Source organism: Thamnophis sirtalis, unplaced genomic scaffold (genome assembly GCF_051295495.1).
Source record: "Thamnophis sirtalis isolate CommonGarterSnake01/CBP01778 unplaced genomic scaffold, rThaSir2_p1.2 scaffold_3, whole genome shotgun sequence".
Classification (NCBI taxonomy): Eukaryota; Metazoa; Chordata; class Lepidosauria; order Squamata; family Natricidae; genus Thamnophis; species Thamnophis sirtalis.
Window position 1 is genome coordinate 24,097,247 of NW_028261383.1, and position 12,755 is coordinate 24,110,001.

At 41.6% G+C, this 12,755-nt stretch overlaps 1 protein-coding gene across 2 annotated transcripts; it reads left to right on the plus strand.

The window, feature by feature from the left end:
• Positions 1–6,476: 6,476 nt before the first annotated feature.
• Positions 6,477–11,748, plus strand: LOC148047629 (uncharacterized). 2 transcript variants are annotated; one of them, XM_087711718.1, is made up of 2 exons: positions 6,477–6,555; positions 7,509–11,748. In XM_087711718.1, the coding sequence occupies exon 2, from the start codon at positions 8,226–8,228 to the stop codon at positions 9,354–9,356; it is 1,131 nt and encodes a 376-aa protein (XP_087567844.1). In that variant the 5' UTR covers positions 6,477–6,555; positions 7,509–8,225; the 3' UTR covers positions 9,357–11,748. The 2 variants fall into 2 exon arrangements, with proteins under 2 accessions (XP_087567844.1, XP_087567845.1); XM_087711719.1 differs by lacking the exon at positions 6,477–6,555 and adding an exon at positions 6,649–6,781.
• The last annotated feature ends 1,007 nt before the right edge of the window (positions 11,749–12,755 follow it).

Below are 12,755 nucleotides of genomic sequence, written 5' to 3' on the forward strand. Positions count from 1 at the left end.
CTAACATACAGACTAGCCACCATCCAATACACGGTCTTCTCCCCCAATTACTAAGCACATACAGTAACAGTAAGTATCAGGAACAACAGTAGAATCAGGAAACATCAGGAGCATCAGGGAGAACTCTGTACTAGTTCCTACCTCCTTATATGGCCGCTTAAAGCAATAGCATCCAATTACCTCTCTCTTACATTTAAAGTAACAGATACATTGGTACAATCGTGGCTTATATACATTGCCAAGGCAAGACTAGGGTTACATCCCTAACGTCTGCTCTAGACTAGGGGGAATAAACAATGTCCTTTCCGCATAGCCTGCTTCTCAGTTCTTCTTTTTTTTTTGAGAATTTTTTTTTATTGTTTTAATTAAACAGAAAGGAAAAAAAACATCTTTCGTTACATCTTGTTGAAAGCGTATCGATTGGTTACAAATATATTCCGTGCGTTTCTTCCACAGTCCTTACATATACTTCATTTAAATCATGTTGTACATTTTAAATCAAGAAAAAAAGGTATACATTTTACCATCCCTGTACCTTAATTTTCATTTGGTTACCATTGTTTAAACATGTTTTTATCTAGAATCATTTATATTAGAAGACACAACTATCTACTGGCGTTCATTTGCAATTTCAATATATCTCCAATATCATTACATCTTTATGACACATTCTAAAATTAATCCGGTTAAGTAGGATATCTGAGCATTACCCCCCACAACACACCTGTATGTATCATTAAATATTGTCCATTAACATTTCATTGTTATTATTGTAGTTAACTGAAAGTTATTTACTAATTATCTCTCCTCTCCTCTCCAGGCCCACACAATATTATGACTTTATAACCGTCTTTAAACAATGATTTATTAACAAGATTTATAGGACTTTTCCCTCAATCCCACATTAGTTATTTACGGGCTAAAAAAAAAACATTAGACATCTAAGACAATCTAAGAAATATTAACATTTCTACTTGACAATCACCCAGAATGTAGGTTAGTATTTCTATGGTCTGGTTATTCATCCTAACTAGGGTTATTATTTCTCTATTAGTATCATAGTAAATTTATGTTAATGAATAAACATTCAGTGGTAATTTAAAACATTCTAAAAGATATCATCTCTACTTAATAATCAGTCAAATATTAACTAGCTTTTTTCCATCAGTTGGGATTATTAACCAGTATCTTTCCAGTAACAATGTAGACTTTCATCTCTCGCCAGTTGTTGTGCCAATTCTATGTCCAAAACCTTTCCAGGGTTTAAAACTTCTCTCCGCACATTGATGCTTAAACGATCTCTCATGTAGTTTTGTTGCCCTTGAGTTGTTATTAATGTAAGCTTAACTTTAATTGTCAGGTTCGTTTCTGAATAGATTTGTCTTATTACCTCCATCTTTTTCACTCTTTCTTTTTCTCCTACATCTTGAAAATTGGGGTGGAACATCAAATTATCAAAGTCAGTTTTCCAGCTTCTCTTCTTTCCACTTTCACTCACGTTTACTCCATTTATAAGTTCATCTAAGTTCTTATCTTTGTTTTCTGTTTTTCATTCACTTCCTTAATTTCTGGGGCTATAACCCCATCATCTTTCTCTGTGATATCCCATAGCCTGTCCCATTTCTTGTGGAATCTCTCAAATCCTTCTGAGATGTTTTGAAGTCTAGCCAAAATGTTTTGGATTAACAAGTTTTCTTCATCTGAGTATTGGTCCATTTTTTAGAATAAGGAATAATATGGGGAAAGAGCAAGAAGAAGACGGTTTAGGTACAATCTGCCACCCTAGCCTATCACAGATTTTGAAGAATATATCTATTTTTATTTTAGACGAATGTTCTTTTATGGTTTTCAAAGAAAGAGGGTTCTTTCCTTTTCCAATTATTGTCAAAGTATTTTCCATACACCACTATTTGTAACCTTGGGTCTTTATCAAGTTTTAAAGAGACGTTCCAAGTCTTTTGGTTGCGCAGTTACAGTCAGTATAGTAAAATAAGAGTGAACAAAGAAAACAGTTGTTACAGCAGCAAAAAAAAGCTTCAGATTTGGGCTTTCAAGTGGCAGATTCGATCCTTTTTAAAACCTCTTCCCTTAGGTATCTCCAAAATAATATTGCAACAAGTAGAAGAAGAAATTTATTGAAGTAAAAAGAGTTTTAATTTAAGCCAAAAAAGTTAAAGTGGTAAAGGAAAATAAAATAAGGAAAAAAGAGATTCCTTCACTTCAGGAAGAAAAAACAGGAGTATTACAAGATCACTCAATCAACAAAAGATTACAAGCAAGAGCGAAAAAACTTTTTAAGGCAGTCCAGTGGGGATTAAGTATGCCGCTTTGTTCTTGCTTAATGGACTAATTAAGCTTAAGAAAAGAGTTCCTTAGGGCAATCATCTAAAAAAAAAAACCACCAGTAGAAACACTTTTGTTTCATTCTCTCTTGGGGGGGGGGCGGCTGTTTGCCACCGGTTGGAAGCTCTCTGCTTGGGTCGATCAGGGACTTTGCGATATCCCTGCGACCAGCAAGGTCTTGTCTTCCCAGTCACCATCTCTTCAGGACAGTTTAGGTCCTACCGGACCGTCCAGGGGCAAAAGTGTCATCGATGGATTCGGACAGCCGAATCCAAACAATGTATCATCGCGACGTGGCTCCTCCTTCCCATCTGCTTCTCAGTTCTTTTTTCTGCCAGCGCTGATCGCTCACTCCGGCTGGAGAGAACGAACCAAAGAGGACCTTTTCCTTCCAACAGGGCAGCGACAAAACCAGTGTAAAATTTCAGATGTAAAGGCTGTTCTGTCCTGCAAGTGACCTTCATGGAGAGAAGCTGTAGGAATATTGAGTTTTGGAGAAAAGGGATTGTGGTTTTGAGTACGGGATTTCCAGGTTTATTTGCAGCTCCTGCTGTGTTGATCTTTGTTTTTAGGGGCCTCCTTATTAACCTTTGAGACAGCTGGTGGGTGAGAGCATCACCAAGGGTCTGGTACTTTTGTGATCTCGCCCTTGGTGGGGAGATAGGGTGGGGAGATATGGTGGGGAAAGTAATGCAAAGTTCTCTTCCCAACACCTGGGAGATGTTGCCTATTCTTTCACTTTTCTCCCAAGGCCCCTTAATGTTTTTTAAAAAATCATCCTTCAAATAAAGGGAAGAGCATTATTTGTAGCAGCAAAAGTGAAATTTTAGCTATGCAGTTAAATGATCCCAATATTCCTGGGATAGGAAGACACCAAAGAATTCTGAGATTGTTCATTTCACCAAAACCATTCAAAAACACAGGTTACAATGTTTTTTTACTAGGTCCCTTTGCAGAAGGACAATCAATGACCAGGAGCAGATGAGAACCAGTGTCTGGAGGAACCAAGGGGCTCTTTCGGCCACAGTCTCTAGGTCCAACTTATTTTGAATTTAAACATGTGCAAATTTCTAAACTTTAAAATAATATATTTTCAATCATTTTTCCTTTCTCACTTTCCTTGGTGTTATATGTTAGTGCATATGTTTATCTTGTCTCATCATCTTATCGTTAGGAGTTCGAAACGCTTGCAAGCTCTCTTATAGGGCCACATCAGTGGTGGGTTGCAGGCGGTACGCCCCAGTACACGCGTACTGGAGCCTGCTCAGAACACTGGGTACTGTTCTGGTACAGTGCTCTGGAGGGCCCACCCGCACGCCTGAACTCTTTACCTGTCCTTTAAAGCCTTTGGCGCTTCCACGCACGGTGCATACAGCGCCTGCACGTTCCTCCGCCAAGCAGCTGGAGCATCGCAGAGGCTTGTGGATGTGTCGCTGGCAGGTACGACGCACTTGTGTGCACACGCTGTGCATATCCATGTGGGCGACGCCGGGCCCTTTCCAACCGTTCCGGCTTTAAAACTAGTAAATCTTTCATAGTAGGATTGTGCCTTTTAATACAATGGGTTAGAAAAGGCTCTCCCAAACTCCTCCAGACACACGGTATAAGGTTAGCTATTGAGGAAATGGAAGCATCTCCAGACAGGAATTGCATGGGTGAAAGATGGTGTGCCTTGTAATCCAATGACATCTGCAGATCTGCCTTGTCACTCTTCAACATCAATGCATTCCTAATTTGCACCTATTATAGCTGTGATTAGCACAGGCAAGTTTCTTTCACTAGTGTAATGATTTTCAATCTATTTTTTTTTAAATCAGGGCGCTTGCTTTTTATCCCTTAGCTTTTCTTGTGGGTAATATTTTTGAGCCTCTCCGATGGGGCTTGGCAGGAGGACTTTGGCATTGTCTGGCGGCACCCCAGTGGCCCCCCTCCCTGCAGTGGCTTCAGTGAAGGGGTTAAACACAGAGTTTTCCTCTTGTGACTAGAGAGGAGGCAGGGAAACAGAAAAAGGTGTTGGGAGCCCAGTTTCCAGTCCCTCCCATTCCTTTTTCAGGTTCTGCTGTGGAGAGCCTCACAAGGGGAGAGGAAAAGTTATAGAAAGTAGCCAACATGGGTTCATCAGGCCAAACAAGCCTTATTTCATTCTTTGGACCAGAGAAATGCTGTGGACATTATTGAGATGTCAATAAAGCAGTTGATAAATTAGATCACAACCTACTTCTGGGCAAGCTAGAAAAATGTGGGATAGACAGCACTACCACAAAATGGGTTTCCAACTGGGTGGCAAATTGTACTCAACATGTTGTCCTCAACAGAACTACACCCAGATGGAGGGAAGTAAGCAGTGAGGTACCTTCAGGTTGCATTTAGAGCCAGCACTCATCAAAATCTTCATAAACAATCTAGATGAGGGGATAGAAGGGGAACTCATCAAATTTTCAGACAACACAAAGCTGGAAGGAATTGCTGACACTCCAGAAGACAAGCTCAAGCTTAAAAATGATTTGACAGACTTGAAGAGTGGGCCCTATCTAACAAAATGATATTTAACAAAAAAAAGTTTTAAATTTAGACAATTGAAAACAATTGTATACTGTAGGTACAAACTATATGAAACCTGGCTTAATGTCGGTAACTTTGAGAGGAATCTTGGAGTCCTAGTGGACAATCACTTAAATATGAGCCAACAGTGAGTGACAGTAACCAAAATAACCAATCTATGGAAAGTGAGCATCCACCCTTCTCCTAGAAGAATGAAATATCTTGAGAAATATTAAGAAGGCAGAACATTATATTTCTCTGGATGAGAAATGGAGAAACATGTTCTTGGAAAGCAGCCCCCACCATCCATAATAGCCCACAGCAGATGTCAGCACTTAAGAGATAGCTCTATTCATAGGCAAAAATTCCCTGCAGCAAGGTTTGAACAATGGTAGGATTAGCCCTTAGCCATAATAGGAATTACTGAATAGCCTTTCATAACGCAAGCTTTCTCATTGCATCATCTCAGCTGCACCAGCCCACAGCAAACTTCAACCAAACGTAGCTCAGACATGTGGGGTTATTAAACCATCTTTTAAATTGCCTTAGGGTATTTAAAAAAAGATTCTATCCAAAATACAAAATACCAGCTGCAGTTATTCACTTAAGAACTGTGGCCAGAAAGGTGGTATAATGGGCTTAGTGACCAAAGTTACAATGGCATTGAAAAAAGTGACTGATGACCATTTTCACACTTAGCGACCATTTTCACACTTAGCGACCGTTGCAGCATCTTCATGGTCACGCGATCAAAATTTTGATGTTTGGCAACAGATTCGTATTTATGATGGTTTCACTGTCCTGGGGTCATATAATCACCTTTTGACAAAGTCAAATGGGGAAACTAGATTCACTTATGTTACTAACTTATCAGCTGCAGTTATTCACTTAAGAACTGTGGCAAGAAAGGTGGTATAGTGACCAAAGTTACAATGGCATTGAAAAAAGTGACTGATGACCATTTTTCACACTTAGCAACCATTTTCACACTTAGCAACCGTTGCAGCATCTTCATGGTCACACGATCAAAATTTTGATGTTTGGCAACAGTTACAATTTATATTTGTAAATTGTAGTTATGTTGAAATAAAAAAAAATATTACAATACAATTTTTGCGTTATATGAAAATTTTTGTTGCTCCGTATAAAATTTTTATTCAAGCCCCCCCCTTCCCCCCCCCCAGGGCAAAGATGTCCCTCTTTACCAATCTGAATATCTGGTCACCTTAGGCAAAACCCTTCCAAAAACCCTTGCCAAGGATACTGCAGGCATCAAGATTGACCTAAAGGAAGGAACCAAAAACGAAGCTAAGTAGCATCAAATTTCACATGGCTCAGTTGCAAAGGTCGGTTGCTAGGAGTCGAAAACGACCTTCTGGCATATAATCAGTGAAAACATATTTCAAACGCCTTGGTGGAGCCTGGACAGGTGTGTTTTTCCACCTCTTGTCGCTAGATGGCGGTCAGGCAACCTCTGTGCCTAGAAAGCCATCAACACATTAGTGCCGTTCCGGCTTAAGCTTAAAAAAAAAGGTGCTTTGAACCACTGAGTGCTGCAATGCTAGAAAGGATGGGAGTAGAGTTACTTCCTCTTCCGGATCGATCCTGGGAGGAAGGTGGTGTGGAAAGGGGCTTTTGTGCTCTTCCAAGGATCGAAGCAGCAGCTGGAAGGTGAGTTGAGGGCCGGAGGAAGGAGAGTCCGGGAGCAAGTCCAGCTGTTCGGTTCGAAGCTATCTATACCATGCTTGCGCTTAAAAAAAGGAGTTTTAAACCAGTGCTAGAAAGTATTGGAGAAGAGAAGCGCAGAGGAACTTCCTCTTCCGGATGACTAATGGGAGGAAGGTGATGTGCAGGGCGGCTCTTCTGCTCTTCCCATGCTCGAAGGAGGAGCTGGAAGGTGAGTGGAGGGCAGGTGGGAGGAGAATCCGGGAGCAAGTCGGGCTGTTCGGTTCCGTCCACGGCCTGGAAGCAGAGAAGCAACTGGGCTGAACCATCTCAGCTGCTGCTGCTGCAGGTTCCTTCCATCCACAGAATTTAATGCTGCATGCTGCGAAACTGGTCGCTGTATTTTCTGCTGGTGGGAAGATGGAAAAAGTCTCTTTCAAGCGAAGGTGGATTCTTTGGGAATGGCTTCGCTCCAGATCTTGTGGTTTGTCCATCACTGGAGGGTTTTAAGAGGAGATTGGGGAGCCATCTGTTCGCAATCAAATAGGGTCTCCTGCTTGTCCAGAGGCTGGATTAGAAGACCTGCAATGTCTGTTCCAATTCTGTTATTCTCTTCTATTCTGTTGCAATGATATTTACGATACCCTGATGAGTAAAACCATAGAAATCAAAGAGGGTGTACTTTCTTTTTCACCTGCCTGTATTTGAAAACAACCCTTTGCTGTGCTAAGAATTTGTGATTGACCCAGTCAACAAGTGAATTTCATCATTGAATGGATATTCGAACTTGGATCTGCATAGTCTTCCATATGTCAAATGAACGATGATTAATGTAAAAGCTTATTGGAGCATTGTTGTATTTTTGCTTTTTTATTGTAACATAAACTTTTATCTTTTTTCTCATCTTCTGTAACCATTTTATGTACAATTAAAGTTACCCTTTTATTTTAATCTTATAGACAAAGAAGATGGCAGTGAGCACTCTGGACAACTGTGGATAACAAGCAACATTGAATAGCAAAGCAAATCAGTCCCCAAAATCACAATATCTTCCATTTCCTTCAGAGAGCCACACAATTCTTCACCTTCCTCAGCAGGTGAAAGAGAAACAAGAGAAAATCAAGTAGAGATTTCTACATGGAGAAAGCAGTGTATGTGAAACTAAAGCATACATTACATGAAAAGTCAAGGGAGATTATTTTCCCATTCAGCAAAAGAGGGAAGTGAAAAAGTCATTGGGGAGGAAAAGGTCAATGGGAAAGCCATGTAGAGCAGACCGTGTTGCAGGCCTTGCTCTGGGAGGAAGAAAACGGCTTGAATCAAAGCACAACTAAAGAAGGGACCATCCATATTTTTTAACCACCTGTAGAATATTAGTTGTGGAAAAGCTCCATAGAGGTTCCTGTTGTCGGAAAGATGCAACTTACAAATCACAGCTGACTGCCTCAGAGGATCCTGACTGGAGAAAAGCCATGCAAATATTCTGAATGTAGCAAAACCTTTGGTCAGAACGACACCGTTTTGTTTCATGGAAGGACCCACACAGGACATAAGCCCTAAAAATGCTCCCAATGCGGTAAATGCTATAGCAAGCATGGCAACGTGTACTCACACCAAGGAAAAACCGTTTGAATGTCCTGATTGTGGGAAAAGGTTACAGACATAATTCCGGACTCATGAGACCAGAGAGGAGTCACACAGAAGAGAAACCCTTTGAGTGTCCTGATTGTGGGAAATGTTTTGGTCGAAATTCTCACCTCGTTTCACATCAGAGGACTCACACAGGAGAGAAACCCTTCGAGTGTCCAGATTGTGGAAAAGGTTTCAGTCACAATTCCAGCCTGGTGAATCACCAGAGGACTCACACAGGAGAGAAACCCTTTGAGTGTCCTGATTGTGGGAAATGTTTCAGTCACAATTCCAGCCTGGTGATACATCAGAGGACTCACACAGGAGATAAACCCTTTGAGTGTCCTGATTGTGGGAAAAGTTTCGGTCGAAATTCTCACCTCGTTTCACACAAGATCATTCACACAGGAGAGAAACCCTTTGAGTGTCCAGATTGTGGAAAAGGTTTCAGTCACAATTCCAGCCTGGTGAATCACCAGAGGACTCACACAGGAGACAAACCCTTTGAGTGTCCTGATTGTGGGAAATGTTTCAGTCACAATTCCAGCCTGGTGAATCACCAGAGGACTCACACAGGAGATAAACCATTTGAGTGTCCTGATTGTGGGAAATGTTTCAGTCGAAATTCTCACCTTGTTTCACATCAGAGGACTCACACAGGAGAGAAACCCTTTGAGTGTCCAGATTGTGGAAAAGGTTTCAGTCAGCAGTCCAACCTGGTGAATCACCAGAGGACTCACACAGGAGAGAAACCTTTTGAGTGTCCACATTGTGGAAAAGTTTTCAGTCAGCAGTCCAGCCTGGTGATACATCAGAGGACTCACACAGGAAAGAAACACTTTGAATGTCCTCTTTGTGGGAAAAGTTTTAGTCAGAATTCCCATCTGATTAATCATCAGAAGATTCACACAGGAGAGAAACCCTTTGAATGTCCTGATTGTGGGAAAAGTTTCAGTCGCAATTCTACACTGGTGCTACATCAGAGAACTCACACAGGGGAGAAACCGTTTGAATGTTCTGATTGTGGAAAATGTTTCAGTCAGCATTCCCACCTGGTGCTACATCGGAGAACTCACACAGGCGAGAAACCCTATGAATGTCCTGATTGTGGAAAATGTTTCAGTCAGCAGTCCAGCCTGGTGAAACACCAGAAGACTCACACAGGAGAAAACCCATAGCAGTGTCCAGCCTATGGGAAAGATTTCAGTATGAGGACTAGCCTTCGAAATGATATGCTTATATGCACAGGGTTGAAACCATTTCAGTGCCCTGAATGTGGACAATCCTTCAGGCAAGATTCCACCCTTATTGCACACAAGAAATTTCACACGAGACCCAAAGTGATAAGTGTAGAGAAGGCTTGAATTTCATTTCTAATTTCCTATTGTAAGTCCAGCTGAGAAATTGACTACCATATTTTCCGGAGTATAAGACGCACTGGAGTATAAGACGCACCAAGGTTTTGAAGAGGCAAATTTATTTTAAAAAAAGGTTTTGTACTCTGCAAATGTCCCCAAAATGGCCCATTTTTGTGTGAAAACAGACCCAGTTTTTCTCCAAAAAAAAAAAAAAAAGGCCATACATAGCCTTTAGCAGGCTTATAGAATGCTCCTGTGGGCTGGGGGGGGGCCAAAAATGAGCAAAAAACGGCCCATTCTTTGCTCATATTTGCTCTTTCCATCCCCCAGGAGCACTCTAGAAGCCTCCTAAAGGCTATGCATGCCCTTTTTGCAAAGGGGGCCGTGTTTCAGGAGGCCAAAATGCTGTATTCAGTGTTTAAGATGCACTTTTACCTCTTTTTTGAGGGAAAAGTGTGTGTCTTATACTCTGAAAAATACGGTCTTTAGTTTGACTAAATAAAATATGCCTGATTTTTCTTAGCTGAATATGTAATAGTATTAGATGGGAAGGAGAGAAGAAAAAATTGCAACATATTAGTTTGATTATGGCTATCTGGCCATCACTAGCAGAAGTTGGTGGATATTTATTTTTGTAGAAATTGGGCAATTATGTAAAAATATTTTTGGGAGTGTTCTTTGCATTTTTATCATGGTAGATGATAGAAATACCACATGCAGAGTCCCAGCTTTTTTATCCCTGGGTGCCCCTGAGATTTTCAGCCCCAGAATTGCCCAGCCAGCATCTCTTGGGGATAGGAGCTAAAGGTACAGATTGTGGCTCCACTTATAAAGAGAAAGCAAGAGGAGAAGACAAAGAGTTCAAAGTTCATCTTTTCCTAACAGTTCCAGGAATTCAGTATATCAAGCATTTTTTCAGATTGTGTCAAGAAGGAGGCACACAAGTGGAAGAAACCATATGAATAGCAAGTATTTTGGGGGAGGTTACGACTGTGGGAAGAATAGTGCCCCCCCCAAAAGGAGAACCCCAAGAAAATGCTATTCCCTTGGCTTCTTTCCTGAAGAGCAAGGGTTAAAACTAGAAGCCAGAAAAGAAGTCCCAGAGAATAATCTCCGGTTTTCTTTCTTCTCACCTCTCTCTTTATGGAAATCACCGCAGGCTAATAGTTTGCACAAGCCCCATTCATGAAACAGATCCATTGTTTCCTCTGTAAACTGAATAGCTCTGGTTACTATAACAATATCTTGGGCTGGCTGACTCATTGATAAAATCTGGCTAAAAGTCACAGAGGAACCAAAATTAATAGAATAAAAATAACTACACCACTTAACAGGATTACGGTAAAATTATCTAACAGAAATAAGAAAACCGCACTTCTTGACAGGATTAGGACTGGTGGGGAAACCATCTCTCTAGATCAGTATTTCCCAACCTATTTTTGGCCATGCCCCACCTAAGCATCTTTAAAATCCTGATACTGCCCCCTGTGACATATAACTTTTTACTTATTCAGAAAATGAACTCTACTCACGTGGAGGAAGCCTAGAAGGCCATTAACTTGGTTTAAACAAGGTTCAAATTGCCCCCATTAAATATCAAATTGCCCCCTGTGGGCCATGGGTCCCACGTTGGGAACCACTGCTGTTAAGTCTATCCCCGCTAGGAGACTAGAGTTCTGCAGCAGAAGTTAGTGACGGATAAGTCGCTGAATAGTCACGCACAGCCACCGAAGGTAAAACAAAGAATATCTTTACTTGTGTAACAAAAATAGAATAGTCTTCAAAATCAGACTATAAGCAGTCTTATAGTATATAAACAGCCTATTTACAACACGTTGAATTTACAGTTGCTCAACTCACGATTCGCCATGTAGACAGGTGACTAACATACAGACTAGCCACCATCCAATACACGGTCTTCTCCCCCAATTACTAAGCACATACAGTAACAGTAACTATCAGGAACAACAGTAGAACCAGTAGAATGAGGAAACTCGGGAAACATCAGGAGCATCAGGGAGAACCCCATACTAGTTCCTACCTCCTTATATGGCTGCTTAAAGCAATAGCATCCAATTACCTCTCTCTTACATTTAAAGTCACAGATACATTGGTACAATCATGGCTTATATACATTGCCAAGGCAAGACTAGGGTTACATCCCTAACGTCTGCTCTAGACTAAGGGGAATCAACAATGTCCTTTCCAAATAGCCTGGTTCTCGGTTCTTTTTTCAGAAGGAGAGAACGAAGCAAAGAGGACCTTTTCCTTCCAACAGGGCAGCGACAAAACCAGTGTAAAATTTCAGATGTAAAGGCTGTTCTGTCCTGCAGGTGACCTTCATGGAGAGAAGCTGTAGGAATATTGAGTTTGGGAGAAAAGGGATTGTGGTTTTGAGTACGGGATCTCCAGGTTTATTTGCAGCTCCTGCTGTGGTGATCTTTGTTTTTAGGGGCCTCCTTGTTAACCTTTGAGACAGCTGAGCATCACCAAGGGTCTGGTACTTTTGTGGTCTCGCCCTTGGTGGGGAGATAGGGTGGGGGGAAGTAATGCAAAGTTCTTTTCCCAACACCTGGGAGATGTTGCTTATTCTTTCACTTCTCTCCCAAGGCTCAATGTTTTTTTTAAAAATCATCCTTCAAATAAACAGAAGAGCATTATTTGTAGCAGCAAAAGTGAAATTTTAGCTATGCAGTTGAATGATCCCAATATTGCTGGGATCGGAAGGCACCAAAGAATTCTGAGATTGTTCATTTCACCAACACCATTCAAAAACACAGGTTACAATGTTTTTTTTACTAGGTCCCTTTGCAGAAGGACACTCAATGACCAGGAGCAGATGAGGACCAGTGTTTGGAGGAACCAAGGGGCTCTTTCGGCCTCAGTCTCTAGCTCCAACTTATTGACTTTCGGAAACCAATCCCCCACTGTAGGAGGGAGGAACCGATTAGGTGGTTCCGCCCCAGGCGCCTGATGGACCCTATGGGATTTCAGACGGCGCTTGGAGAAATACCTGACACTCTCGTCCGCAGTCCGGCGGAGTCCTTAGTCGCTGCCTGGAATACAGCAGCGGCGGGGGCTCTAAATCAGATTGCGCCTTTGCGACCTCTCCGAGGCAGCGGATCCAGGAGGGCCCCTTGGTTTACTGAGGAACTCCGGGAGATGAAGCACCAAAAGAGATGCCTAGAGCACCCCTGGAGGGCCAGTAAATCTGAGTCA